The sequence below is a fragment of the Falco peregrinus genome, chromosome 1 (assembly GCF_023634155.1).
Source record: "Falco peregrinus isolate bFalPer1 chromosome 1, bFalPer1.pri, whole genome shotgun sequence".
In the NCBI taxonomy this organism is placed as follows: Eukaryota; Metazoa; Chordata; class Aves; order Falconiformes; family Falconidae; genus Falco; species Falco peregrinus.
Genome location: NC_073721.1, coordinates 45,730,376 through 45,758,071, shown reverse-complemented (window position 1 = coordinate 45,758,071; position 27,696 = coordinate 45,730,376). Strand labels below are relative to the sequence as shown.

The 27,696-nt window shown below is 43.8% G+C and overlaps 1 protein-coding gene across 9 annotated transcripts in view; it reads right to left on the bottom strand.

Annotated features, from left to right (window-relative positions):
• Window positions 1-673: 673 nt before the first annotated feature.
• Window positions 674-27,696, bottom strand: part of SLC31A1 (solute carrier family 31 member 1) — a 27,686-nt gene continuing 663 nt past the window's right edge. The window contains exons 1-7 of one of the 9 annotated variants that reach the window (XM_027778130.2): window positions 21,584-21,666; window positions 15,397-15,493; window positions 9,735-9,980; window positions 8,083-8,239; window positions 5,739-5,811; window positions 5,176-5,344; window positions 674-4,504 (exon numbers count right to left, since the gene is read on the bottom strand). In XM_027778130.2, the coding sequence (XP_027633931.1) occupies window positions 4,303-4,504; window positions 5,176-5,344; window positions 5,739-5,811; window positions 8,083-8,196 (558 nt within the window). In that variant the 5' untranslated portion in view covers window positions 8,197-8,239; window positions 9,735-9,980; window positions 15,397-15,493; window positions 21,584-21,666 and the 3' untranslated portion in view covers window positions 674-4,302. Of the gene's footprint in view, window positions 4,505-5,175; window positions 5,345-5,738; window positions 5,812-8,082; window positions 8,240-9,734; window positions 9,981-15,396; window positions 18,511-21,583; window positions 21,667-27,696 lie in introns of those variants that run through there. The other 8 variants (XM_055793617.1, XM_055793618.1, XM_055793621.1 and 5 more) reach the window with 8 other exon arrangements.

The window sequence follows — 27,696 nt, the reverse complement described above, 5'->3', positions numbered from 1 at the left end:
CTGCTTCTTGGGTGTTCCCAAGGTGCCCCAGGTCTGACAGGGAACCACCAGAGCAGGTTCTAAACATCCTGTGGTTGGACAGGGGAAGAAAACCCCAGGCAGCCCCTCACTCCTCTTGAATGGATGAATATGATCTAGAGTAAAACCCCGCTGAGAGAGACCAGCGTTCCTTGCTGTACGCAGACACCTTCCACGCACCGAGGGGCCTCACTGTTACAGCTCCCTAAAACTCCTGTCCTTTGACTCCTCCAGCAGATCCAGGAGGCACCCATTCCTCACGGATGGGAATTCCATCTTGGCTTTCCCCCCGCTCTGCGAAGTAACTGGACTGAAGCAAACTGTGACTCATGCAGCATGTCTTCCCACACTCCTGGTTCCAGTTGTTGCTTGCACTTGGGGCAGGCCCAGAGGATGCTGCTCCTCTCCCCCATCCCTGATCACCTGAATCCCCTGCCACTCACGTGCGCCGTCACAACAGGTACCAAAGAGTCCTGCCGGAGAAAAGGGGCAAGGAAAGGCCACGCTGGAGTTGCCTCACTGTAGGGCCTTTTGCTAATAAAAGCGAGCACTTACTCTTGGCGTCAATTTGTGAGTGGTGCAGTAAGAGCTGCCAGCCTCCACTTCAGCTGCAGTCTGCTTTGAGGATTGTTTCAAAACCCCATATCCACCATAGTAAAATGAAATTGATTTTATTGGTTAATTACATACAGGAGATTCTTGATATTCACAGTAATACTAGACAAGCTACCTCCACAAAGAGCAAGAGTAAAAACAAAAATGACAGTCCACTGTAAACAAAACTAGAAATCCTGCTGGATTTGGTGGGACTGGCTCCAAACTGAAAAGGCACTCGAAGGAAAACAAAAGCCAGCCAACGAAGACAGCCCAGATGCTTTGTGCACTTCATTCAGAGGCATCGTGTGTGGAGGCTAAACGTCAGGGTACAAAGACAGACACGGGACATCATGTTCCAAGCATGCTACATGTGTGTTGACGTATGAATTTTAATCATTCAGAGACTTGAGCGAATTGAGTCCTCACCTCCCTCCAAGCACTACTTCATGTGAGTTTAGTGTTATCGGGACAACTTTAAATACAGCCAGCAGAAAGGCTGGGTCTGCACCAAAAGCAGTCAGTAGAAGTAGTCAGCAGAGAGAGCCAGGTTTTGCTCAGACTCTGGCAAAGCAAACAGCAACCTGGGCCAAGAACACAGCAGCTGATGGCATCTGGTGGGCCAGGCAGAGGCTGGGACACAGGGAGGTAGGTGGCTTCTCTGGATTGTCAACATTGAACCAAAAGAAAGCATGGCCAAAGCTGGCAGGGAGACACAGCCTGGAAAGGTCCCTTTCTCAGCTGTGCCTCACTGTAGCAGCGAGCTCAGCAGCAGAGGGGACGCAGCCGTCCATTTTCTCTCCTTACACACCCTCCTTTCAGCCCTTCCCTTGTGCACCACTCCCCAAAGCCCAGCTGGGCCTCCCATTTCTAACTAGGGCACTGCCCACTGCTCAAACCATCACTCTTCCAGGCTGCTGGAAGGTAACTGGGGTGCTTGCTGGACACTTGGGGGACTTCTGCCCAGGTTCCTGCTCCTCCAGTGAGCACCGCTAGCTCAGCATCACTTCCCTCTGCACACTGTGCCCACTCTTGTGTGAGCATGGGCAGGAGATGACCCAGTGAAGACAGAAATAATCATCCTCGGAGGGGAAACAATTTCAAGGGCACAGATTTTACATGTAAAATGAGGCAGAAAAGCTAACAACCGAATTCATACTGTAAAAGCCACAGCTATTGCCTGATCTCCAAGTCATCCATCTCTGACCACTTGAATCCGAGATTTCAGGTCTGGTCACCTGAATAGAAGGAAAGGTGGATAAAAGATGACAGCAAGAAGATCAAGCTAAGCAGAGGTTCTATTTTAAAGAAAGACACAGCAAGAGGTATATGAAGTAATTACTGGCATCATGCAAAGTCACTTGTGACTATGTAATCAGACATCCCTGTAATGGCAACAACTCCAGCTCGTTCAAGAGAAACCAATCAGAGCAGTGTTGGCAACATCAGCTCTGAACTCCTTCAGGGATCAAGCCCCTGCAGCATAAAGCTTTCAAAACATAAACCAACCATCTCCAGCACTTAACTGCTTCAGTTCTCTCCAACAAACACTAAGATTTCCTCACAGCTCTCTCGCAGGTATTGGAAGGGTGTGTTTTTCACTCTCACAGAGAGGTATGATTGCTTAGAGGGCACAAATTTTTACCTTCATGAGAGATGCAGAGAGGAGATCAGTATGTCCTTCTGCAGTCTGTTACAGACATAATTCCCTTCAAAGTTCAGACAGGAAAAGCTTTTCCTGTCTCCCATCAGGATGTGGCTAAAATTTTTTCCATGAAAATAACTTTGCTTCTTTCACCCAGACACAAATTTGCTACAGAAAGCAGCTTTTTAGAAACCTAAGCCTGCTTTTAACTCATCTCCTTTTGTTCTGTAATTCACTGCCCAAAGAAACCAAGATGTCCAAATAAATAGCTGGCATCAGCCCAGGGCAGTTGACTTTAGATGGTGCATTCAAGATCCTGGTAGCAGCAGTAGCAGATTTCCTGCTGCCTTTTGCAGCTGATCACAAAGATCAGCATTCCTTACACAGCTACTGCTAACAGTATGACTAGTAGCACCTCCAGAGAAAAAAATGCTACTGCATGTGCCCAGGCATCTCAAAAGGATTCCATGTTCTCATGGCACATCCCAGACATCAATCCCAGTCTGGAAACGGTGCCTGTTTTTTAGTGCCCTTCTGAAAACCTCACCGTCTTCCCTTCCAGCAGTTACAAGCACAAATTGAGCATCCTGAGTAGAATGAAGGCTCCAGCTTTGCACCATACTCTGCTCAACATTCCCTACAACGAGAAGCAGTTAATAATGAAGTGCTAAAGCAAAACTGCTCCCTAGAAAACCCAAAGCATGTTCTGGGCATCACACATGCAGTAAGCTGGTTTTGCCTGTGTCACAGCCTGTCTTGCCTGTGAAACGTGTAGAGCTCACAGCACTGAATGGGAAGTTCTCTGCTGTGCTACAACACTTGCCCACCACTGGCACTGGTAACTGTTGCACCTCCAAACTAATGTGGTCACAGCACAATTATTAAGACAAAGAGGAGTCATCTGGGTCAGGAATACTTTTTAATCAGCCCAAGCTGCTTCCAAATTTAATCTGAGATGAGACTAAGAACTGCTGTAGTCCTATCTTTTCTTTCTTCTCTTCCTCAAATCCCTCCTTTACAGGAAAATGGTTGTTTTACTTTGTTCATCTCAATCAGAGAATGCCCTCTTCAGGTACTTTAACCTTCAGTGTTAAGAAATCATTATTTAGCTCTCGCCTCATTTACAGAACTAGTTCTGGTAAACCAAAAGTCTAGCTCTAGATCCATCCAGGTGTAATTCAACATGAAGTAAATGTGGGTTCAACGGTTCATTTAAAATCTTTTTGCCCTGTAAATAAGCAGTTACCATCCTGCATCTACTCTGCGTATTTCCATGATTGTGAACTGAAAGCAGCCAAACCCAAGATTATCACCTGAAGCTGAGTAAAACTGCTGGATGCATCCAAAGATTAACATCATGCTCTGATGGGCTTGGAGGACACTTCTCTAGACCCCCTGAAGCACACAGGTCACGTACTTATGTCAAAGCACTCCCCTGCCAGGACACCCTGGGCGTGTCTGATGTGCAGCACCAAATATTCCTCAGAGGCTGAGTCCTTCTGCATCAGCAGGTGTCATTGGCCCCAAAAGCCACAATGCCAGGGAGATCTCCTCCCCTCGCATTACTCATGGACTGAAAAAAAGTAACGTTAACATAGCCATTTGCACACGTAGGCTCCACTGACAACATTGATCTTTACCTACTGTTCATAAAACCCTCACAGATGAGCATTTAAAATTCAAAAATAAAATGGTTTTGGTTTTCTGGGGGGTTTTTTTGTCTTTTTTTTTTTTTTTTAAAGAATAATTTCTACATTTCTGTCAGCCAACTAATTTCAATCACGGCATAATCTAAGAAAAAAGCAAATCCTAGCCAAGAATGGCTACCACGGGACCCTCAAGAGTCAACCCTGCTGCCAGCCTGCAGCATGGGGGAGCAGCATACCCAGTTCCAACCACACCTACACCCCAGCTAGGAACTTGTGGTGAACTCCAGTTGATTTTCTTTATATCGATTCTCTTTCAGCTTAGGAATGATCCAGTCCTTGTGATGGCTGCACTTCAAGAGAGCAGTGGGGTGGAGAGCTTCTGGGCAGCATCCAGTGTTAATGGCAATGCTCCGTGATATCCACAACAACTGCCTTCTTCCAGCTGAAGAGGAAATAGCCCGTCCCTGCCCCTGCCGCCACAGCTATGCAGAGGTATCCGTTGTACGTCATGAAGATCAGCATGAGGAAGTAACTGACCACAACCTGAATGATGTGTAGTACAGTCTGCAGGAGGTGAGGAAAGCTCAACATCTGCTGTCTGAAAACACAAACCCCAAAGAACAGTCAGTATTCATGAGACACAGGCAGGAAAATGCACATCCCCAAAGAGAAAATGTAGCTCTTAGGCCGAGAGGATGCCAAGGTGCGCTTGAAATGGCAGAGAAGATAACAAAGCAGTCTGGACATACGACTTCTGCATGCATCTGTCACTTCTGTCTTTTTCCCCTGAGCTGACGGATATCAAAGAAAGCATGGTACTTGCTGGGAGGACAAAACTTTTAGCTGAGAAACAGATCTCTACAAGCTTGCTGTACCCCCACATTCAATATGCAGAATGGCTTCTTTTCCGAGTAGAGGCTTTGATTACCTGTCAGCCAAAGGATCCTAAGTATTTTCTGTCATAATCGCCAGGGTTGCTGGCTGTAACACCCAAATTCTGTTCCTGGGAACTCCCCAAATGTGTTCGTTACTGCCCTGGAAAAAACCCATGCTTATCTGACTACTTGCTGCTTTCCTCCTTTTGTCCCCCATCCTAAAGGGTAGCCAGATGACTCAATCACAGTGTCCTCCAGTGTCAAGCATTGTCCCAATCTGGAGTCAATATACTTTGCAGAGAGTAATACTGACTGCATAAAGTTTTTTCTGTCCCAGTTTTTACCTTTCTCAGGTGCTGAAGAAAATTCTCTTGGAATGAAGTGAAATTCTTACCCAACAGTTTTGTGCGTCTCCATCAAGATAGTGCCGTTGGGACCTGGCACTGGCATGGAGTTGTAGCGAATGCTGACTTGGGATTTACGGAGCAGACACTCTCGGGCAATCTTAAGGCCTTCATAAAACATGGCCAGGAAGAAGACAGCCACAAAAGCACCAGCCATTTCTGACAAAAGAGGAAACATTCTTATATCTGTGCAACAAAAGACGTTTGCTTCAAAACATGTCAGAAGAGACACTGTAATTCAACAACTGCATCACACTGCACGGGCTATGGCTGGGCACCATGTACATGCATGTGCAGATGGTAAACGTGAGTTTCACTCACACACTAATTGGAATTTCACCCATGAGGTGGAATCAGCAATCACTTTTGATAAGACCAGTTGAATTCTCAAACTATACAGACATCTCCCTTTTTCTTTCACCCCACAGATGCCATTTAAAACAGACTCCACACAGTGTGCCTGCGTATTTTTGGCATAAATAGCAAGGTAATTCCTGAAACATTAATCACTTGCAAACTTTTTGTTTGGACTGGACAAGACAATTCTACCAACCTCCAGGAGTATTGATTGTAAGTCCAGAAAACAGCAATGGCACATTCTCACAGCTGAAGTGGAAAGTCATTGCCTGGCCAAAACATAAAGAACATCAAGATGAGCCTGAATAGCTTATCCCAAGATGGAGTTCACAACAAGATTTAGCAAAGGTTTTTGTATTATGACAAGAACTTAAGATCATTTCACTTGGTCAACAGAAGACTCAAAGAAACTCTTCAGTAAATCTAGCGTAACATACATAAGCAAGACATGGCTAAAGGTGCTTCAGGTTCCAGTTCCCGCGGACAACTCTCAGACAGTGCCCCTGGGCAGAAGGCCCACAGTACTTGCTACAGAAAAGTGCCACCCTTCTTGCTTTTGGAGTTCCTTTTCTCCTCAAGCATCTGAAGTAGTTGGGGATCGGGGGTGTCTCCGTGGAGCTCATGACTACTCATGGGCTGGGGTACAGGACACTTCCTTCTCCTCACCTTGACCTCGTATGAGCTCATACGGGTAAGGGCTTGTACAGCTGAATTCTCTGGTCCCGTCCTGCACCATGCCAGCAGACTATTGTCTCCCTACAGAACCTCATAATATTCTATGGGAAAGACAGACCTAAATACAGGTACAACAAGGAATATTATATATAAAGCAAGATCACAGCTTCCCCTGGGTGAAAGTAAGGGCTCTTGAACCTTCATAGTGAATGCTGTGGGAAGGGGAGACATCAATGATCCCCCAGCCACCTGGAGTTCCTATAATCTTCCCAGCCAGGTAAATACACTCAGTTTAGCATGCCTTGACCACAGCTGCATACAGTGTTTTCACATGCAAAGTACTCACTAAGCTAACAGAACTTCTCTTTGAACTCCCTTCATTGCTTAATTAAGGTTATTTGCTGAAGATCAGAATTATGATTAATTTCAGCATCCATAAGAATCAGTAGATGTTCACTTCCCCCAGAGCAGAAACTACTATAAAACATTCTTTTAGAGAGTACTTCCATTTCTTTAATGAATTTAATATTTTTACATTTAAAACAAAAACCACACAAGCCAAAGATTGTAGCCTATTTCCATAGACCACAGCTGAAATGGAGCTTGTTACCTGGTGCAAGTGAGGAATAGGAATATGTGTACATTAAAACGTGTTCAGTCTACTATCTAAGATGGTGTAGCTATTTACTTCCTTCCCTGACAGTTTTACGTGCCATGTTAATTCAACATCTTGTGCAGCTAATCACAGTTTTCAATGGCAGGGTAAGGCAGTGTCCTGTAACTGTCCATTGAATTTCAGAGCACTTGACACTTGTAAAGAAACAGCATTTGTATGGGAAGTAACGGATCAGAGAACGCCAAGACTTAGCTGTTAAGATTATTTGAAGAGCTCCACAAGGACATAAATGACAATGCTGGACTGCAAGTTCCACCAGCACTACTGGGCCTTGTACTGGGCTGTGTTCACAAAGGGGAAGGCTGTTCCAATCCCCTCTTCTGCTATGGTACTGTTTGCAATGTAAGTAGAAGCAGTGATTCTTCAGGGCACATAGCTGGCAGGCAAACCAAATAAAGGCCTGCAAAATGTACTCCTGAGTACATTCTCATTTGAAATGGCAATGCACGCTCCCCTCCTTCCAAAGTTTAACCATGAAGAGTTATGTTTTAATAATCTGAAACTCATTTGAAAGTATTAGAAAAGGGAGAAAAAGTCCCTAGAACTAGTTACACAAACGCAGATCATACAGACATCTCCATGGAAACTCTGGCCAGGATCTCTGCAAAGCTTCAGTGATGCCAGCATGCACAAGTCTGAACTTGTTTAGATCAAAGTTAGCTAGAGCAGCAGGATTCACGACCAACACAGCTTTAACGCTGACATGGCAGAGCGCCCTGGTAGCACTTTGCTCCCCAAACCAAGTGCGCACTTAAAGTTTGGTTGGCTGCCTGCAGGTCAGCACAACCCATCATACTAGTGTGCAATCCTCTCAGTGCCAATTAAAGCTTTTGCTAACACTAAAAGCCTGGAGAACTCCATCCATTTTTTGTTTAATGCTTACTTTGCATTTCTACCTTTAGCTGCCTGGAGAGCAGATACTGAGCTGGCTGCTAGGAAGGTTTTGCAAGAAAAGACCATTTTGCCAAAGGATCTCCAGCTCTGAAATACATTTTGTGTTGCCTATCACCTCATGCCCACTCCATTCCAGAAGAGCCACAATGGGGTCTGTGCTTTAACTGGATTGATTCATGCCTTCCAAAGCTAAGTCTAATTTCCAATTCTCAAGAGCGTACTCTCTAAGATGACAAGTTACTCTGAACCACAGACAAGGAAAAGCTCTCTGGTTAATTACAATTTTTCGACTTACCATCATCATCATGTCAGATCCGTGATGATGTCCTGGGGCTGTTGTTGAGTGGTGATGTCCAGGAGGATGCATGGTTGGCAACATGGAGCTGTTCATGTGGTGATCGTGAGGCATCTTTACAACAGATATTCAAAAAGGCACGTGGAAAAGTAGGAACCTGAAAACAAATGGGGAAAAAAAAAAAGAAGCCAGCAGTTTTCTAAACTGAATATGGTTTCTCTACTGCTACTACAAAAGAAAATACTCTAAGCCACTGAGAACTACTGCCTCTGGATAAAATTCTGCAGCATCCTCATGGTCCTCCACTCTGACTACAGAGAACACACAGCAAAGCGAGCAGGACACTTTAAAGGAGGTGTGTCCCTCTGAGCTTTACATCATTGTATTGCTGCACCATCCTAAACATTCTTGCCAGAAAGGCAGCCTAATCTAATTGAGGTAGCACATGGGGACAAGTGCTCAGTATAAAGGAACATTTCTTATCTGTAAAAAGAAAAAAACCCAAGTTTCTTAATTGCAGTCATGCAAGAGGCAAAAATATCTCAAACCCCATTTTAAATTGTATATAATAAAGGATCAGATTACAGTATTTCTCTTAATTGACAGTTATGGATTTTATTGGGAACATGTTTAATGAAGAAATTATGTTAGGTGGTACAAGGCCTATTACCAGGCAAAGGTCTGCAATAGCCACAGGCAATCCAATTTCACTTCTATGAGCTTTACATTGTCACATCTCCCCTCTAATCACATTACACACAATGAGAGACACAGTCAAAAGGCTGCCAGTCCAAGTTCCTAATCTGGTTACTGCAAATCAGGTATGTCTGGAAATACCACCTTAAAAATAAAAATACACCTCATGGTTAAACGTGGACATGGCTTCTGCACTCTGGCACAACGTGGGATGGAACCAGGGACAATTTCTGGTGTGCAATAAAAAGTCACCAGGTAGAAATAGCAACAGGAGCAAAAACAACCCGAGAACATCAGTCAGTCCTGAAAACAACAGCATCTTCTGCGTGACAGCCAGGCAAAGCCAATCCTAGCACAGTCCAGGTGAGATACCACTAAAGATAAGTAAGTATGGACACTGATGTACTAGGCCCTGTCTGGAATACTGTGTACCCTCCTAGTCTAGTCCAGCACTCAAGTAAAACAGAGTGAAATAAAAAACAAAGTACAGACACTTTATCAAATTAAAGTTTAAAAAAAAAAAAAAAAAAGAAAAGGAGACATACTTCCTTCCAGATAAATCACCAGGAGCATTTACAACTAGGAAAAAAAGAACTTTTTACGCTAAAATACAATATGGTGTTTGAACAGATAGGTATAAATATATTTAGACTGGAAAGGGGAAATGAAACTCCAGAAGAGCCTTCTAAACTGAAAGCCACACTAGTAAAAAAAAAAAACCAAATGGCAAACAGTTGATGGTGCAGCTGGTTCAGTTCGTGCCAGTGGCCTTACGACACAGCTGTGCAGGAATCACTGGTGACCCAGAACACAACTGCCATTGCAGGAGGGAAGAGTATCTGCCAAGTACCCAGGTGGCCAAGAAGGCCAACAGCATCCTGGCTCTATCAGAAAGTGTGGCCAGCAGGACAAGGGCAATGATTGTGCCCCTGTACCGAGCACCGGTGAAGCCATACCTCAAATCCTGTGTTCAGTTCTGGGCCCTTCGCTTCAAGAGGGATGCTGATGCTGGAGCGTGGCCAGAGACAGGCAACAGAGCTGGGGAAGGGTGTGGAGCACAAGTCTGATGGGGAGCAGCTGAGGGAACTGGAGGTGTTCAGCCTGGAGGGGAGGCAGCTCAGGGTAGATCTTACTACTTTGTACAACTACCTCAAAGGAAGCTGTAGGCAGCTAGAGGTAGGTCCCTTCTCCCAGATAATAAGCTAAGGACGAGAAGAAACAGCCTCAGGTTACACCAGGGGAAGATTAGATTGGATATTAAGACAAAAAAAAAAAAAATCACTGAAAAGGGTGGTGAAGCACTGGAACAGGCTGCCCAGGGAAATGGTGGAATCACCATACCTGGAGGTGTTTAAAAATCACGTAGATGCGGTGCTTAGCAACATGGTTTAGTAGATGCGGTGCTTAGCAACATGGTTTAGTAGATGCGGTGCTTAGCAACATGGTTTAGTAGATGCGGTGCTTAGCAACATGGTTTAGTGATGGACTTGGCAGTCCTGGGTTAACAGTTTGACTTGATGATCTCAAAAATCTTTTCCAACCTAAACGATTCTGTGATTCTTCTTTCAGTTGACTGATAGATTGCTTTTGCTTTGGATGCAACATTCTCGCTAGTGACTACTGTCCAATTCGGCTATTTATTCATTTTAGGATTTCATGCTCCTGCCAAACTCTACAGGTTCCAATACACTCCACAGAAGCCCTGGCTGGTTACCAGATTAAAAACTCCCATTGTGGTTTGGTTGTGTCCAGCTTCTCACTAATTTACCATCACTGGTCTCCAGAAAGGGAGAAGCAGGAGACGCATTCTCTAGCCATTTACAGTGTATTAAAACCAACAAGCTCAAGCATTCACAAGTGGCTGCCTGTGGATGGGCTGGGTCTCGGTGAGCTTGATGTTCACCTGTGTAGCTCCTTCCCACTCTGCTCCACTAGTGTTCCAACACCAGATCCAAGCCCCTACCGCGGTTACCCAACACTGAAAGACATTTTAGGAGATCCTGGAAAGAAGAGGATATTAAGTAGCCTAAGAGGAAATAACCTAGACTGAGCCACTTCAGCTGTCTTTTGTTTTATTAAAGGTAACCACACCTGGATAAATTTCTGTTTAAATGACTTCCAGTGGAACAACCCAGTACAGTCAGCCTCTGCGTTACAACTTAGGAGGTCTCTATTTGTGCTTGAGGTAAAAAAAACCAGTATCTAGGGCAGCAGCAGCAACAGGTTAATGGCTGTGTAATTATTTCAAGCTGCAAATCACTGGTTTGTTTGTGCATTCTCTTAAGAGACAAGCTCACTGACACAGAGCTGCGTGTATCACGAAAAGAAGGGCACTGTTTTTAAGAAGTCTGATGCTGTACTGGGAGGAAAAAAATCCACACACGTGTTTCTATTATCATGAATTCCTTAAATGGGTTTAGTCTTGTACAAACCCAGCACTTCAGCAGCAGGTATTTTAGTCTGAATGGACAACTTGATCTCTGAACTGCTGCCTGCTCCCCATGTTTGCACAGAGAGAAAGAGGCATTGATTGGAGCAGATCCCTGAGCACACCCTGGAGAAGGGATTTGGAACAGACTGTGGCTGCAGAAGGCTCAAGCATTTCAAAGTGTTTGCACACTCAAAGGGCACAGACCTCTTGGTGCACCTGCTTGGATGCTGCACCGTTACCAGGGCTGCACACACACAAGGATTTTTCTTGTACTCTGTAGTAGCCTACCGCATAAGAAAACAAACAGGGTGGGACAGGAGAGAGGAATGAGGAAATTCCCTCCAAGACCTGTTTCTTTCTCTCTCCCTGCTGTCACCCCAGGTCAGAGGAGCCACAGCCTCCATTTCACAACTCCTCAAATTCTTAAGGAACACAGTAAGACTCAGAGCTACACAAAGAACCTCTCTCACTTTTAAGCCATCATCTTGGAGCGAGACTGACCTCAGCGCATATGTAGGCTCTGTTCAGGTAAGAGGTTTCTACCCGTCTGCGGCAATGCCACCTTGGCAGCTCAGCAGACCAAGATGGTTCAGGGAGAAATGCAAGCCAGGAGCAGGATCTGACAACAAACTGTTAGCTCAAGTTCAGCATTAGGACTTGCTTTCACCCTCCACCAACATTTAACCAGTGGGGCCTCATCTCACATGTACAAGGAAGCTGCAGGGCGGTTTGCAACTCCAGGGCACAGAGGATGGGAGGAAAGATAGGTGTCTTATGCCAGTGCACAACAGAAACAATGGGTAAAAGAGCTGGACCTGATGAGACGCCAAACACAAAACAGTCTTCTCAAGCAGGTCTCAGCCATAAGATGACTGCCATTATAAATAACCTCCACCACAGTTTCCCAATCTATTGCTTCGGCTCTGTTAATGCTCTGCAGTAAATCAGAGTTTCTCCTGTGGCAAACAGCCTTCCAGACACCCAAGGGAGATAACACCTATTAATGCAGAAACACAGGCCCTACAGAAACAGGACAGACTCTGCGAAGGATCTGCCAAGCTCCCAGAAAGTACTTTACAAATCAGCTCAGTCTGAAACATGGTGTGCAAACAGAACGTCCTTAAAGTCACATTCAAGAGGAATGAAAGCTCCTTTCCAAATCAGAAGTCTAACAGGATTAACAACGAAGCCCTAAATCAATGCCCATTAGAGCAGCAAACTCTTCCCTTCAAAATAGTGCCTCATCTTTCCTGTGCCAGTTCTGAAAAAGCAAGAAATCAACTAATTCCACTGGCTCTGCCTTAAAAAACACCTCTTCAGTCTCCTTTACACTAGTTACTTGTTCAACAGAGACAGTGCTTGCTGCAGCGGCCCCGTGTGCAGCAGCAGCAAGCACACCAGCCATGCCGCCAAGGCTGGCTCCTGCACAGAAGCATCCAGACTTCTGTCTCAAGGCAGCTAGAGTGATTCTTATCTAGTATCTCCACCAGTGCTTTTGGTAGCAAGAACAGGGTCAGAAGTTCCCTCTCTTCTCCTCAAAAAGTGAAGACAACCTGGGAAGATTTACTAAGAATTAAAATTTCTCTCCTGAGAGAAATCCAAGGGAAAAAGATTAAAAAAGCAAGCTGGAAGGGCAAAGATCTCTTGCTTGCCCATCACGTACCTCTCAGTCCTGCATCTGCATGATACAAAGGAATGTTACATACAAAACACATGAGTAATGGAAAAGGCAACCAAAAGTTATCAGTGCTCTACTTACAGCAGTCCAGCTGGCAGACTACTTGAGCTCCACTGGCTCTGAGCTTGTGGTCTCAAGCCCAATTTTTTTTTTTTTTTTTTTTTTTTTTTTTTAAGTGCTGTAAATAGAGGTGGGAGGAGAAGCAAGGAGCCTGCAGACACTACAGCACTGTTCACTGGCTCTAACTGGTCTCCACTGAATGGTCTGAGCTAGACATCATGAGGCTTTAGCACTGCTTCTGGTTTATTCAATTTCCTGGCAAACTGGACAATTTTAACTGCTTCCTTTCCAGATGGGTGGACTCGCTCCTTCTCCTCCAGGATCCCAGGCTTAGCTCCAGAGCTGCTTAAAGGCACAGCTGAGGAACAGATGATTTCCACCTGTTCATATTGTAGAAACATCCAGCAATGGCAGCCAGAGCCCTCCTGGGTCAAGCTATACAGACATGTGTTAAAGCTACAAGGAACAAGTACATCATTCTTCAGTAATTTAATGTAACGTGTTTTACAGATACACACCGTTGTTCTCCAGTGCCAAAACTCCCCCCAGAACTCTCCCAAGCAGCTTCAGCAATGCCAGGCTGGAACTCGGACACCCAAGGAGGGACTGTGCTGTGCCCAGCACGCCTCTTTTAATTGCACACCTCTGTTTTTCCCTTCCATGACTCCCGAAGGAGCAGCTCTTGGTGCTATATTAAGAATTTAAGGGATGTTTGCAAGGTTAGAGCAGAACTGTGTGGCTTGGCCTGGTACTGTGTCACCACCTTAGAGTCCCAACCAAAAGTCTTCACCAGAAGTTTTAAGGTTTCCTAAAAGCTTAACACACTAGAAGGGGTTCAGGTAAAGATCAAGAAAGAGAAGGGAACAGCTTGGGAGAGGCGGTCCAAGATATTTTGAAGGCTAGGTTGTCACGCAGTGTTAGTTTGCATTTCCTGGGTTTTGTCCGTGACCAGAGAAGCTTGCAAATCTATGCAAGCCAGATCAGTGGAGTCAAGCAGAAAAACAGCCTGTGACAGAGGGCACACTCTCCCTCCCCACATGTAAGCAGAAGTGATACAGCTGAGCTATTTGTACAGGTGGGTTTCGGAAGCTTTTGAAGGAAGAAGAGAGGTATTCTAGAGGTTAGTCAGCTTGATGCTGCATGCCAGAGGGTGGAGTACAGGAAGTGGAGAATGATGGGCAAAAAAAAGAGCTGGGCAGGGCTACAGACTATATCTTGTGTTCAGCTTTGCATGGGGACGATGTCTGGGCAGACTGTGACATGCAGAGATGGAAGCAGTCAGCAGGGATGTTAGAAGCGAGATGCAGACAAGCTGATAGCATGTAAAGACCAGCTCTTCTGCAGCTATCATGCACAATACAAGCAGAAGAATAGGCTTTCAAAAATAACCTGCAGGGCTGTTACTTTTTCATGAGGGGAGAAAAATCACACAGGATAACTGATCCTCTGTCATCACCTCTGTCAAAAATCCCAGGATGGAACCACTACAGCACAGTCATGGATGCTGAAGGTGACAGAGAACGTGGCATATCAAAAACGCTCCATTATTTATCAGCCATGCCCATGACTGACAATATTTGCCCAGGCTGAGACAGACCCTTTCTTAAGGCAACCCTGACAAAACCTAGAGGCAGGATATGGGGAAAGAGTGGAGCAAAGCCTCCTGCCACCCACGCAGGTAGGTTTGGGGTTGAAGGATTAAAGCAGAGTTCAGTTCAGGCTCTCTGCAGCACAGCCAGATCACACCGTTGGGGCCAATAATCGCACTCTGTGAGTACATGCCCCTTCCTCAGTGCCTGGGGGAACTCATGGGGGGGCTGTAGGTCTTTGCAGAGAACAAAGGAGCACCCTGCCAAGTGGATTAATTTTACCATTTTCTCACACTTATCTGAGCTGCAAAACTCTATCCTTCAGGGCTCCTGGCTGCCACCATTCGCTTGTTTTATCCTTACCAAATTCTTGTTTCTTTCCCACATTCCACGCTTGTACCAATACGTTTGTCCCTCTCACTACAGGGCTGCTCTGTCCCAAAGACACAAGCTGCACCCTCCACATGTAACTATCGCACAGTACTCATGGACACAGCAAATATAAAAAAAGGTGGCCCAATTTCAGACTGTGGATTCCAGTTGAGATGCTGGCTCACACAGGCTTCCTGGAGTTGTAAAACATTATCTGGAAGCTTGGCACAGTTATACACATTAATCAACTTTTAATTAAAATGAAGATTAAAAATAGCTGATAAAGTATCAGCTTTGGCTCAGCCCTTAAGGTTCTGTCCTTTGCTTTGAACGAAAGCAACACTCGGCTGTACAACTGAGGCAAAGCTGGTTGCATTCACTTAGCACAATCCCTATTACTAGAGGAGAGGCAGAGCTCTTCCTCTCAGCATGGCTACAATCACATCCCTTTGATGGAGTTTATTTTCATAGCAAACTTGTCTGGTTACCTTCTGTTAAGAGACCCTGCTTGATCTCCTTCCCATAAAAGGGGACGGTCGCTCCTAATCTTCCAGCTTCTTCAGACTCCTCAGGAAATCTCTAAATCTTTGAACAAGAGAAAAAAAAAAAAACCAAAACTGAGGACAGGCTGTTCTTTACAGGACAATGCACCGAACTTCATAAGCGGAGCATCATGCCAGCCCATGTAATTGCTAACAGGTCCATAGAAGTGAAAGGCAGCAGAAAACAATCCCAAAGAGCAGGAAAACCTGAGACTGAAAGACTGATAATATCATAGGAAAGGCTGAGAAATACTGCCAAGAGGTGCATACAGCTGAAGAAAATAATGGTGAGTTAGGCAGGTTGAGCAACTGACTGGCTCTTCTCTGGACAAGCTTTTTGTTCAGCCACACTGAAACTACAGGAGGTGGAAAAAGCAGTAAGTGAAGGATTCTCCTGAGAAACATGGCAAAACTGAGGAGTCCTTGCCAATGTTTTCCTGGCCGTAACCTCATTTCTGCTAGAGAAGTCCATCACTTACAGTCCAGGTTCAGGCACCTGGAATACACACAAAGCTCTGCATCTAGATCCAAGAGTGCTCCTCTACTGTCTCATGAAGTCCCAAACTCCATCAAGCTACAGCCTGGCAGTTAGACTAGATGATTGTTGTGGTCCCTTCCAACTTAACTGTCCTATCCTATCCTGTTCTAAAACAGCTCCTCCACTTGTGCTGGCCACCTCTCAACCCCTGCTTCGGTAGAGCAGGTAAGATTACTCGCACAATGACCACAGTGACCTTTAGCAACAGGCGGCAGAACCAATGTCATTGCTCCTTGGTTTGTCTCTTTCCCACAGAATTCTAAGTCAGCAATGTAGGGAGGACTACATCAGCACAGGAATCAGTAGAAACTCTCCTCATCTACAGGAGAATCCTGGACACATTCCCACATAGACCAGTGAACATCAAGTTTTCCTGTGAAAAAAGAACAGCAATCTTAAGAGAGTGATCCACACCTGTAACTGTTGGGCCAAATCTTAGGGTCATCACCTACACGTACAGCTTTCCAGGCTGCCCCACTCTTAGCAGGACACAAGACAAGAACACCATCTCTTCAGCACAGCAGCAACAAGGTGCTTCTTACCGTCCCCTACACAGTGCTAAAAGTGAAAACATTTTTGAAGAGGCACAACAGGCTTTTGGGCTCAGAACACAGCAGTGGATACACCTGACTAGAAAATTTTCACGCTGTTACAAACACAACACAGTCCTTGCAAAACAGTAGGAAGGGCACGATACTAGGAATGACACTGGAATGGGATCTGGCAGCTCCTGTGAACACCGCAGGGTACAAGCTTCCAAAATGCAGCCTACTGCTTGTCTGTTTTGCAGACATTGCTGAGCGCACATCTGTCACAAAAACATGGGTCAAGGGAGTTATTTTTGGGTGATGGACAGATACTGAAAGCTGTCAGGAGGCTGAGGACGGTCGGTGAACCGTGCGTGCATAGCTCTTATCCACACAAAGGACAGCCAGGCCAGACACAGCAAACAAGCTTTGGAGAAACTGATGTCAGAAGTGACGTGAACTGAAGTATTCAACTCCACCAACAATAACCTGCTACCACCCTGATAAAACATGAGTATTTCCAACCCGAACGAGCCCAAATTAACCTGAAGTTCCCAGTGGGACAATTTCAAAGGATCTGAGCATATTACACCCTTGGCTGTCTCCAACAACCTCAGCCAGAGAGACTATTACAAGCCGAGCAAATCAAAAGTGCAGTTCAGGGAACAAAGCACAGCTCACTTGGCCCAGAGCCGCCCACCCACTGACCAGAAGCAGAAGGCCAAGAACAGACATGTCAACTACAAGTTTGGTTGGTTTTTTTTTACTGCTAATAAATACCAATAAACATTATAGTCAGCATTCAGAAAGGTGAGATGCTACATCAGCACATAGTGAACTCAGTGACAAAGGTGGTACCAACTAAAAGACAATCATGATTCTTCAATAGTTCAAAGTTTGCCTGTTCATGTCTGAGTGTCACAAAACTTTCCCCTTTTTCATATTACTGCTCCAGCTCCAACAGAATAGCATCCCCCTCCAGCTGGCTCTTCCTGCTGCGAGTGCACGTCCTACCAGGTGCCACAGCCAGAGCAGATCAGTTCTGTCACAGGCCTGTGACTTTCGTACTCAGGAGTGACTTGCCATGCCCAAGCCCACTGCTAGCACAATTTCTTCCATTCTGTACATGTCCAGTATTTCCCCCTTCCTGTTTTAATTTACCTATTTCTTCCACCACTAACTAGCCTGTACTGTGTATTTTTCTCCTTGCTGTCTAGCCAGATGAGGCAAGTCATACCCCTTTTCTGACACGCAAGAGCACAGAAGCTTCTGGAGAGCAGCAGAACTGAGGCACCTCAGGACATGCAAGACCTGAGGAGCGAATGCCAGTTTCACAGCTCCCAAAGCAGAGAAGATGCCATACAAAAGCTGACTCAAGCACTCATCTGGAGAGAAAAGCATGGCATTAGAGATGCCAAAACTGACAAGAGGATGCTACATTACTATTTCTTTATAAAACATCCAGGCTAAAGGACTCCTACAAAAGCATGTCAGACACCAAAATTCCTTATAGCCAACGCCAGCGTGAATTCAGAGCTAGTACTAACAAGTTTCCATCAAAGGCAATTCCCCAAAGGCATCGACAGAAGAACCTCTTCAGCACTCCTTATACACGTCAAAGGACTTTTGAAGCAATTATACCAGGTTTGCAGTTCCGCAGGCCACTTTATCATAGCTTCATCTCTCTTCCTCACATCATCAAGGGTATGAAACAGTAACACGGTAATACATACCCATGTCACAAAATACCCAGTATTCAGCATCCAGGAAGGAGAAACCTGAAGGCCTCCCCTTCCCCCCAGGGACCATGCAGTATTTAAGCAGAGATAAGGCAGAATAGCTTAAATCCCACTGGCTTTAACAGGCCTTGTGGGGATGCCAGAATAGCTGAGTGCAGCCTGCTGACTGCGTATGGCATTTGGTCAGAAATCACCCAAACCCTCCCACTAAAAACTGCTTAGCACTCACTCGTCAGCTGAAGAAAGTTGCCTAACCTTCCTGAGCCGAAGAGAGAAACGGGACAGCAGTGGGGAAGACAAGAGAAATGAAGCGCCATGTGACACATATTTTCCAAGATTATGTAACTTCTTGAATAAATAGGTACTTCCTTATCCTCCGTGGCTGTTTCTGCAGAGACATTACCCAACCAAGCACAGGAATGGCAATCAGGAAGATGTGACCCATACGGCCAGAAGGCAGAAAACATCCTGCTGCCTCACCATATGCCGAGCAACAAGCAGATCAGTCCTGCGCCTTGCAATACTCTTCAAAAACTTCTTCATCTAAAAAAAAATATTAATATTTGCAACAGTATCTTGCAAGATATGTATCCTGCAAGATTAGACAACTTATCCTTCCTTAGAAAACCCAGGCCTAGTGAAGAATTTCTCTTATTTTATATGCCCAAATCAAGAATAGCTTCTAGCACGTACTCTTCTATCTACAAAGACCTTTTTTTTTTTTTTTTATGAAGGGAAAACTCAAATCTTAAAATGGAAAAAAACCCAAACCTTTTTGTGTACAAGATTCTTCATCACGCTCACTCTAATTCAGCAGCCACATTCCTACAGGTTCACACCACCTGCACCATACATACGAAAAGGAGCCAGCCTGTCTCACACAAAAAGGGTGTTTCTGTCCCAAGGGTAAGGAGATTATTATTGTTTGTGACCATTCAGTGCCAACAGCAGTGCCAACATCTATAAGGAATACTAGATACATCAGGATGTGAGGCAGGGTACTACTTGCAAGTTAATACCTGATAAACCATTGCTTCATGGCTTGCTGAAGTGGGAAGGAAACACATCAGGCTGAACAGTATAAACAGCTCTGACCAGAGCTATTTAAAATGGTGTCTTCTAGCCTTAAGCCCTGTAAGACTGTAAAATCTCAGAGGACACAAAATGAAACCAAGGGTCAGCAAGTGCGTTCCCAAGTAAGCAACAGTTTCCTCAGCTGCAAAAATGCAATGTGACTTGATGTGCCCTAAAGTGCATTATCTAGCCTTTAATACAGGTGCAGGATTACAGATTTTTATCTAGCAACATCATAAATACCTTTGTCTCATGTAGATAAAACTAATGCTGAGGGTAATAAAGTGCATGGTATCAGTTTATTACAGGCCTCATAAAAGGGAGCCTAAAGTCCATTGACACATATGATTCAGAAGACTCACAGAAGATTCCGAGATCTCACCCTACTTGCCCTTGCTCCACATGTCGCCGCAGGAGGAGTTGCAGTTAAGATTTTCAGTCACAGAAACGCTGAGGTTTAGGAGCCCTCCTGAGATCATCTAGTCCAACTTCCCTGTTCAAGCACGCTCAGCAGGTTGCCCAGTCAGCACCCTATTACCCCCTGAGAATGACAACTACACATGTAGTTTAATAACCTGCACACATCAAGGACTTATCAGTTCTTGCAGATACGGTGAGGAGCTGCTCTGTGCTCTGGCAGCGCAGCCATCATTTATGGACCCAGACACCAATCCTCCAGTTGAACTAAAAAGTTCCTGCGAATCCTTTGACAGAGAAATCTTGCCTCCAGTGAACTCAGGCAATGCCTAAGGCACTGCAGTGCAGTGGTAACAAAGATAGTTTTAAGTTAATGGATCAGCTGATAACAACCTAGCCATTTACACAAAGCCGCACATGTGGAAAACCAGCTCATTTCTCCCCTCTGGCTGTTTTTCAACATCATAACCAGACTTAGCACAGAAAGGCAACTTTTGTACAAGTTCTGAACTGGCTTTCAGGTATGTTTTGAGAATCTGGACAAGAAGAAAAGCAGCTTCCAGAACTCCTTGTTAATTTTTAGGAATCCGTTCCACACATATGATATGAGACACATTGTTTTAAGCAATTCATGTATGTTCTTCTAACACCTTCATTATGAAGTGCATTAGATTCAACCACATGTGAAAGCTTCCTTGAATAACGATCCCAGGAACAGGTTTCACTCCTTTCTTTTCATATTTAAGTAGCTGTTTGTCTACAATTACTCCTTAGATGCCTGTCCATGTGCAGTCACAGTGTTTTAAGGTGGCCACTCAATCATTCACCTTCCCTGGAGCTGTCACATTCCAGTCTATGCCAGGCATTGCCGCAATAGCCATGCGTTGCTGATGTCAGCTCCTACGGGAATATGCAGGGACTTCCAATTCCTACTCTGGCCTGTCAGGGTCACCTTTTAAACATAGGCTTTTCACTAAAGACCTAATAGTTTGAAAGGTTGACTTTTAAAAAAATACTTATGCTTTCCCTTCTTGCAGAAGGCAAATGAATGTGTGTTCATTTCATTTTGTATCACCACCTATGACTCTCCCTCAAAACAAAAGCTTGTTCTACCACAGGCAAGAATCAAATTCTTTTGCTTCAATTGTTCAAACACCCGTTGTTTTGAGAAGCCCGAAGCTGTTTCTGAGAAAAAAAAGCAAGGCAGAACACAGGTCATCATTATCAAAATCCATTCCACTGTGTTTTTAATGAAGCCCAGGAAGTCAATCTCTGTTTCGGCAGATGGTTAAGACCAAAACATACATCACCAGAGGCACTTTTCCTCTCTTGCTCTGTGGTCTCAGGTAACAGCAAAAGAACATGTGATATATAAATAGCTTCCAGGTAGTAACACAAACACCTCTAAGAGTTCAGAGGACAAATTCTTAGCCCTAGTCTATAGAACAGAGCACCTCTACATTTTCGCTTTTGGAAATACAAAATTCCAATCCCACCTTCACTCTTTGACAACTCAACAAGGTCGAAGATCTCCTGCAATATCAAGAAGAGGGAAAGGGCAATGAAGTCAAGCCATTCCCTGGGAAGGAACCTGTCTTTGGAAGAGCCTTGGTCTCATGACACTCTTCTGACAGGACTACCTCTAGGGCACGGAAAGCTAGAACAAATAGCAACAAATTTTTTATTTTAGTTATGAGTGACAATAAACCACACCAGGAAAAAGCTTTGAACACGGCGTTCTTCACCTAGCTTTCAAACCACTGGGCTGCCACAGAGCTGCTAATCCAAAGCAGAAATGATTCAGAGCTAAAAAAAACCCCAAAAAGCTGAGTACTTACTATTCCAGAGACAGGTTTTCTACCTACTGACTCCAGAAGAACAGCCTTCTCCAAATGGGCAACTAGTCCGAGATGGATCAATGTTTCTAAACTTCCAGATAATGCTGACAAGCAGAACTCATATCATTATCTATATCAAAGGCTAATCATTAACTACTGCTTGGATTCAGCTATGATCACTTTTACTCTGCTTTAAGCCTATTTATTGCCTGACCTGCAGCCTATTTCAAACCAGACCTACTACTTGCAATATGGTCAGTGGGAAATGTTTATATACAGCTTCTAATAGTTGAGCAAAACAGGGGTAAGGTCTGAAGCAGCAGCAATTTCTGCTACTTTCTGCTCTGGGTGAGTAGAATATTATGAAATATCCCTCACAAAGTATTGACAAACCCTATTGTTACAGCCAAAGATTTCATATGACCCAAGATAAATACTGACTGCTTGGGCTATGGAGCCTACTGAAGGCATAAGCCAATCATGTTAGGACCAGACCAAGGACTGGGATGCTCACATAAAGCTCCATGTAACAGCAAAAGTAACCCCTGAATCTTCTTCACGAGATCTTCACAAAAATGCAAAGAGATTTTAGAAGTCCCTGACCAGATTAAATGTGTTGCAGAGATTACTTTCAAATACATTACACAAAACACATTTCAAACACATTTTCACATTTCTGTCAGAGAAATTATTTTGCTTGCTTTTGGATACTGTAAGAAAGCAAACAGTTTTAGTATCTACCTCACAATGAAGAAATGTGACATTTTCAAAGCTCTAGACTAGTTTTTAGGAGCCTGGGAGAGTGTAAAAAATAACAAGGCAGATGTATCATAAATTCTGCAGAAATTCTTCCACAGTGTGTACAAGACAAATCCTGTCTGGGTCACTGGCTCTCTGACCTTTCTGAACAGAAAGCTGGCATCAGCAATTGCTACAAAAGAAAAAACATGACAAAAGAGAAAAAGTGCAAGAAATATGGCTGTACTGTGCTCTGCAATACGAGTGTCCTTATTGTAGGGGCAGTGGTTTCAAGCAAGATCAAAAGCAAGAGTTACACAAAAAGGTATCAAATGGTAAGCAGTGCACACGATCCTACTATTGTGATGTACTAGATGGTTTCACTTAAGGAATTCAGCAACTTAAGGAAAGTCATGATGCTGCCAAAAAGTTTGTTTAAACTACTATGTCTTACCAAAGCAGCAAAACAAACAGAATAAAACGTGTTAGCCTTTACTATCTATGCAACAGGATATCCTACGGACAGTAGTCTGTTTATGCCTTGTATGAAGAGAGCAGCACAAAAATGGCTTTACAAGTAGAACCAAACCTGTAGCAGGAACATGAAGGCAGCTGTAAAACTCCCAACCATCTTTTAAGTTCTTTAGGCTTCAGTTTGACTGTACATGTAACACAGTCATCCCACACACTTCAGTCTTACCTGACACCACCTTAAACATTAAGGTTCAGTACATCCTCATGAGAGAATGTCTTATCCCAAGTTAATAAAGGGCACCAAAGCCAATGGTAACTTGATCTGTATAAAACTCTCCTGGCAGAGAACCCAGAAATCATGAGTCAAGTCTCTTGTCAAATCCATTAGCTCAGGAGCCCAGACAAACAAGGGAACCATAAAAAAAAAAAAATGCAACTGAGAAAACCAGACCAAGCTTGTGAGTTGCACTTCACCTCCACAGTATTCCAGGGCTGGGTGTGCTCCTCAGGAGCTTGTGCTTCTACTTCCCTTATCACTTTGATGTACAAGGGTTGACTTAGATCAGAGATGCGTGTGGTATCTCGCTGCCCTCCCACAGAGCTCTACACTGACAGCAGCCACAGCAGTCACTTCCCAAGGGCTAGAAGAGAATAAACTGGGATCACCTGCCTGCTGGGAGCACTGGCTTTGAGACCGCTCCACATTTGTTAGTGTTTTTCTTTCCCAAGTAAAGGATGCAAGCTTGAAAATGCAGTCAAGCTGTGACAATATATTGTTGAGTCTTTTCAGTACAATGCCTTTCAGAGCAGGAAAAGTTAACTGAGGTAGCAACTCATCAACTGGATACCTGGCTCTCAGTGCAGCCTCCATCCAGACAATATGGAGGAACCCAGCCAAGGAGCTGCTGAGCTGCACAGCTCACCGGGGCCAGGCACTGCGCCCACACTGGGATGGCACAGAGCTGCTCTGATTTTCCCATGCAGAGCACATTCCCCATTTGAATGAAATCAGACAAGGAGCAGGCTGGGTCACAGGGATGAGCATCTCCATAAGGAGGCTGAAGCCATATACCTTTCAAATAGCTGCTTTTCCAAGCTCATCACACTGGAGCAGACTAGCCAGCTGGCTAACAAGCATTAGTCTGTAAGCTCAGGAAGCACACTGAAGGTGGCCTCAAAGTGCTTTTTAATCTTGCAAATCCGAGTCCAATTACATTACCTCTAACATGAAAAAAAGCTGTAAAGTGTATTTACCCCACACACTCCTTCCGCAAAGACATATTAAGTCTTCAAAACAGAAAAAAGCCAAGACTGTCAGGATTTCTTTTATCTAGGTTAGCCAAAAGATCAGCTAAATATATCACAAAGCTCATATTCCAAGCTCACGTACCTTCAACAGAGGAATGAGATTTGAGTCCTTGATAACTAATGAGCATGTGTCAGAAGAGAAGGCTTTGTTAAAGTGAAGTAGCTCTCACGAAGTCGCAGGAGAAAACTTGGTGCACTCACTATTAGTTTCATGGCAAAACAGCTGTATTCTTTTCCTCCTTTTCTCCCAGCTTCACAGGCTTCATACCAGGATGTGCTGAGCATCCAGTAAGACACTTAACCACTTACAGCGTTTTGGCCCCTGATCTAACATGGTCTGCTGTATTAATTCAGATAAACATTAGAGTGAACAGATTATATGCACATAAAACTTTTAAAACAGGTTATAAATGACATTCACATCTGCAGTGTGACGACTGTGGGATTTTCTAATGTTATATATGTGCAGAGTGAAAGAGCAAAAAGAAAATTTTAAAATATTTTCCATACAAGCAGTTGTTGTAGCTAGCCATCACAATTGTTCAAGTGTCACTGGAAATCAGCAGGACTCTTGCAGATATGAACTGGTGAGACATAGGGAAGAAAAGACCTGAAACCTGCATTGGGAAAAGGACATTAAAAACTGTAGAAACAGAAGGACAAAAAGGAGGTATTTTATCATAGCCTCCTGCTTTTAGATTGGCTTCTAATCCAGGACCAACAAATGAAAGGCTTTAGAAAGTTAGTTTGTAGTGCTACAAAACAGGAGTTTAATTTGTTTACAATAACTAGTCCCATTATTCTCTGCGTTAGCAGATTCCAGCTTTCAGCTGAACAAGTTAATGAAAAAAAATCACTGGTCTTGAGTCCCCTAGGTCTTGACTAGGAATACTTTCAGAAAATTAGATTGAAGCAAAAGGCAATAGAGTAGATTAACTAAGATTGGATTTCCCAGAGAAAAGCAACATAACTTGACCGAGTCTTTTTCATCCTTCCCTGAGGAAAAATTGCCAAGATTCCCAGTGATTTCCTGGCGGACTTTTAGAGAAGTTCAGGCTGGCAATCTGCTCCAACTCAATTTTGCAAAATTCTGATGCAGATTACAGCTAACTTTCAGGGTGACCTTCAGCCAAGCATGGAGAAGGTGTTGGGCAGAAGGATCTTCATAGCAAATACATAAACCAAAAAGAAAAGGAGAAAATATTCAATTTTAGTTCAAAAACCAAAAAGTTCTGTCTTCTCTGACCTACTGTGTGATTGGAAAAAAAAGACAGCTGAAAGGAAGCTCCTTAGGGCCCCAACTCAAAACTCACCATGTAAATACGGTAGATCTCACCTATTTGTACTAGAAGACTTAAAGATTAGTATTCTCAACACCTTCCCTTCTCAAGCATTAAGCTTTTGTTCAGGGATAGATAATCTCACTAATTCAAAACCTGAAGTTACACTGCAAAGGGGTAAGTGAGAGAAGAATCCTCCCAAACCTCTTTTCTAAAAATAATAAAAAAAATAAACCACAACCACCTAGTTCTTGCACCACTACAAGTCTGAGTAAGTGGCAGGGACTATGCCTTTAAAACAAAAAAGCAAACATGCAGAACTGACTTGGAAAGCTTACTTAATTCTTCCTCTCTACTGGCAGAAATTATTCTAATTCTCAGCCTAGCTAAAAAGCTGCTCTAGATTAGAAATCTGATACAAAATTAAAACAATTCTCTGCAACTTCCAACGGACGTAACAAAATCTCATTAGAAAATAGCCACACATGATTTTTCAGTTTTCAGTATGAAGTTGTGCAGAAGCCTGCAACTCCTAGTAGTTTCCCTCTTTTCAATCTGTTTTTTGTTGTTTGTTTGTTGTTGGTTTTGTGGTTGGTTTGTAGGGTTTTTTTTTTTTTGGGGGGGGGGGGGGGGGGGGGGGAAGAAAAAACCTGGCTACTGGAACAATTTTTGTGTTCATAGCAAAAAGCATCACTTTAATTTTGTACTGTGCAGCAGGCTAGTCACAGTTGCTTCACCAATAGATCCACAGTCATGAAACCAACACGCATTTAAATGGCAATATTTACACATTATTTCCAGTGCCCCCTTTTTTAATGAACGATGGGGAAAAAAGTAACGCATGATCCAAAACTTCATGAAAGCCTCAGGGAGCATGACATCATAAATTAGATGAATTGGGACCATTAAAGTGAATGCTAATTTACCCTATAAAATCACACACTGTTACTCATGAAAAATACTGCAAAAGCTTTCTTTATCTCAGGCTCAAGCAGAGGCAAGTTAAGATCAAACAGATTAAAAGTAAATTTAATAAATACTTGTGAAGAGAGTTTAGTCCACCTTTGCACAAAATGCCATACTATAAAGCATTCTGAAGCTTGGAATTTGAGCACAAGCAGGAAAAATCAGTCTATGACTGGGAACTCGTGGAGCCACAAACCCACTGCCAACTAAAACGCAGAAGAGGGCTATGAACAAAGCTTAAATTAAAAACCCGACACAAAACTAAGACAGGTCTTAGACGTAGCTGTAGTGCTGTGGTACATACTCCTAACTGCTACCTGCCCGCTTCACTGACATTAAGCCAGTGCTGAATCCCAGTGTGGGAAAGCACATCAGGTTCTCAGCTAAGAGGTTGCTCACAGCACAGGAATCCTTGATTGTACCAGAACTGTGAAGTTTTTCTTTCCAAGTTAAACTTTGCACTAAATATTTGCACAAAAGGAAAAAGCTGGGTACAGACATAACGTTACCTGTACCTAAAAAACCCTAAATTCAAGTGCAACACTAGGACTTAGCCACACAGGTCTTCACCATTTTAAAAACAGAAATCTATCCTGACTGCTGACTTAATAGAAATACGGAGGGAAGCAAAACAATGAACTGTCTCTTCATCTAAGAAGCACGGGAACGACATCTATTTGAAGTTCATGTCCACCTGCCATATAAAGATAGGAACAATCTGCTCCCATTAGGAATTTACATCAAATCCTTGTATAACTATTGCATGTGTGTGTGTTGGTTTTAATTATTTTTTTTAACAGAAACAAGGTTTTAGACCATTTGAAGGTTTCATTCTAAAACAATCACACACTGTGCAATAAAAAACCTACTTAAATACTTCCTCTAGTCTTTTACCTTTAGAAGTGAAATCACTGATATCCCAATCATGTTGTATTCTCATCGCAATAAAACTCCCAACTTACTGCAAATGCCATACTACAACAGACCTGGTAACTTCGCATTTTAACTCAAATACCCTAAAAGTAACTATTATTACATGTTTCTGGTCGGTGCCAGAAAGCATCCAAAGCCAGGAAATTATTCAACCCTTATTGCTGTTTTCCTCTCACCTGCATTCTGTTTTGCTGCACTTCAACATCACCCGGTTCTGAGTACAAAAATTAAAGACAAGGCAGCGGGTCTCACAAGGCACCGAGAGATCCCAGCTTCTTCAGGAAGAGAAAAAACCCAACCAGCGAGGCGTATTTCTCCAGTTACAAGGCAAAGGTATAAAACTGCTTAACGAGGGCCAGCTGAGAGGGTTTTAAACCCAAGAAACGGTTCTGATGCTAAGAGGAAAGTGCACTA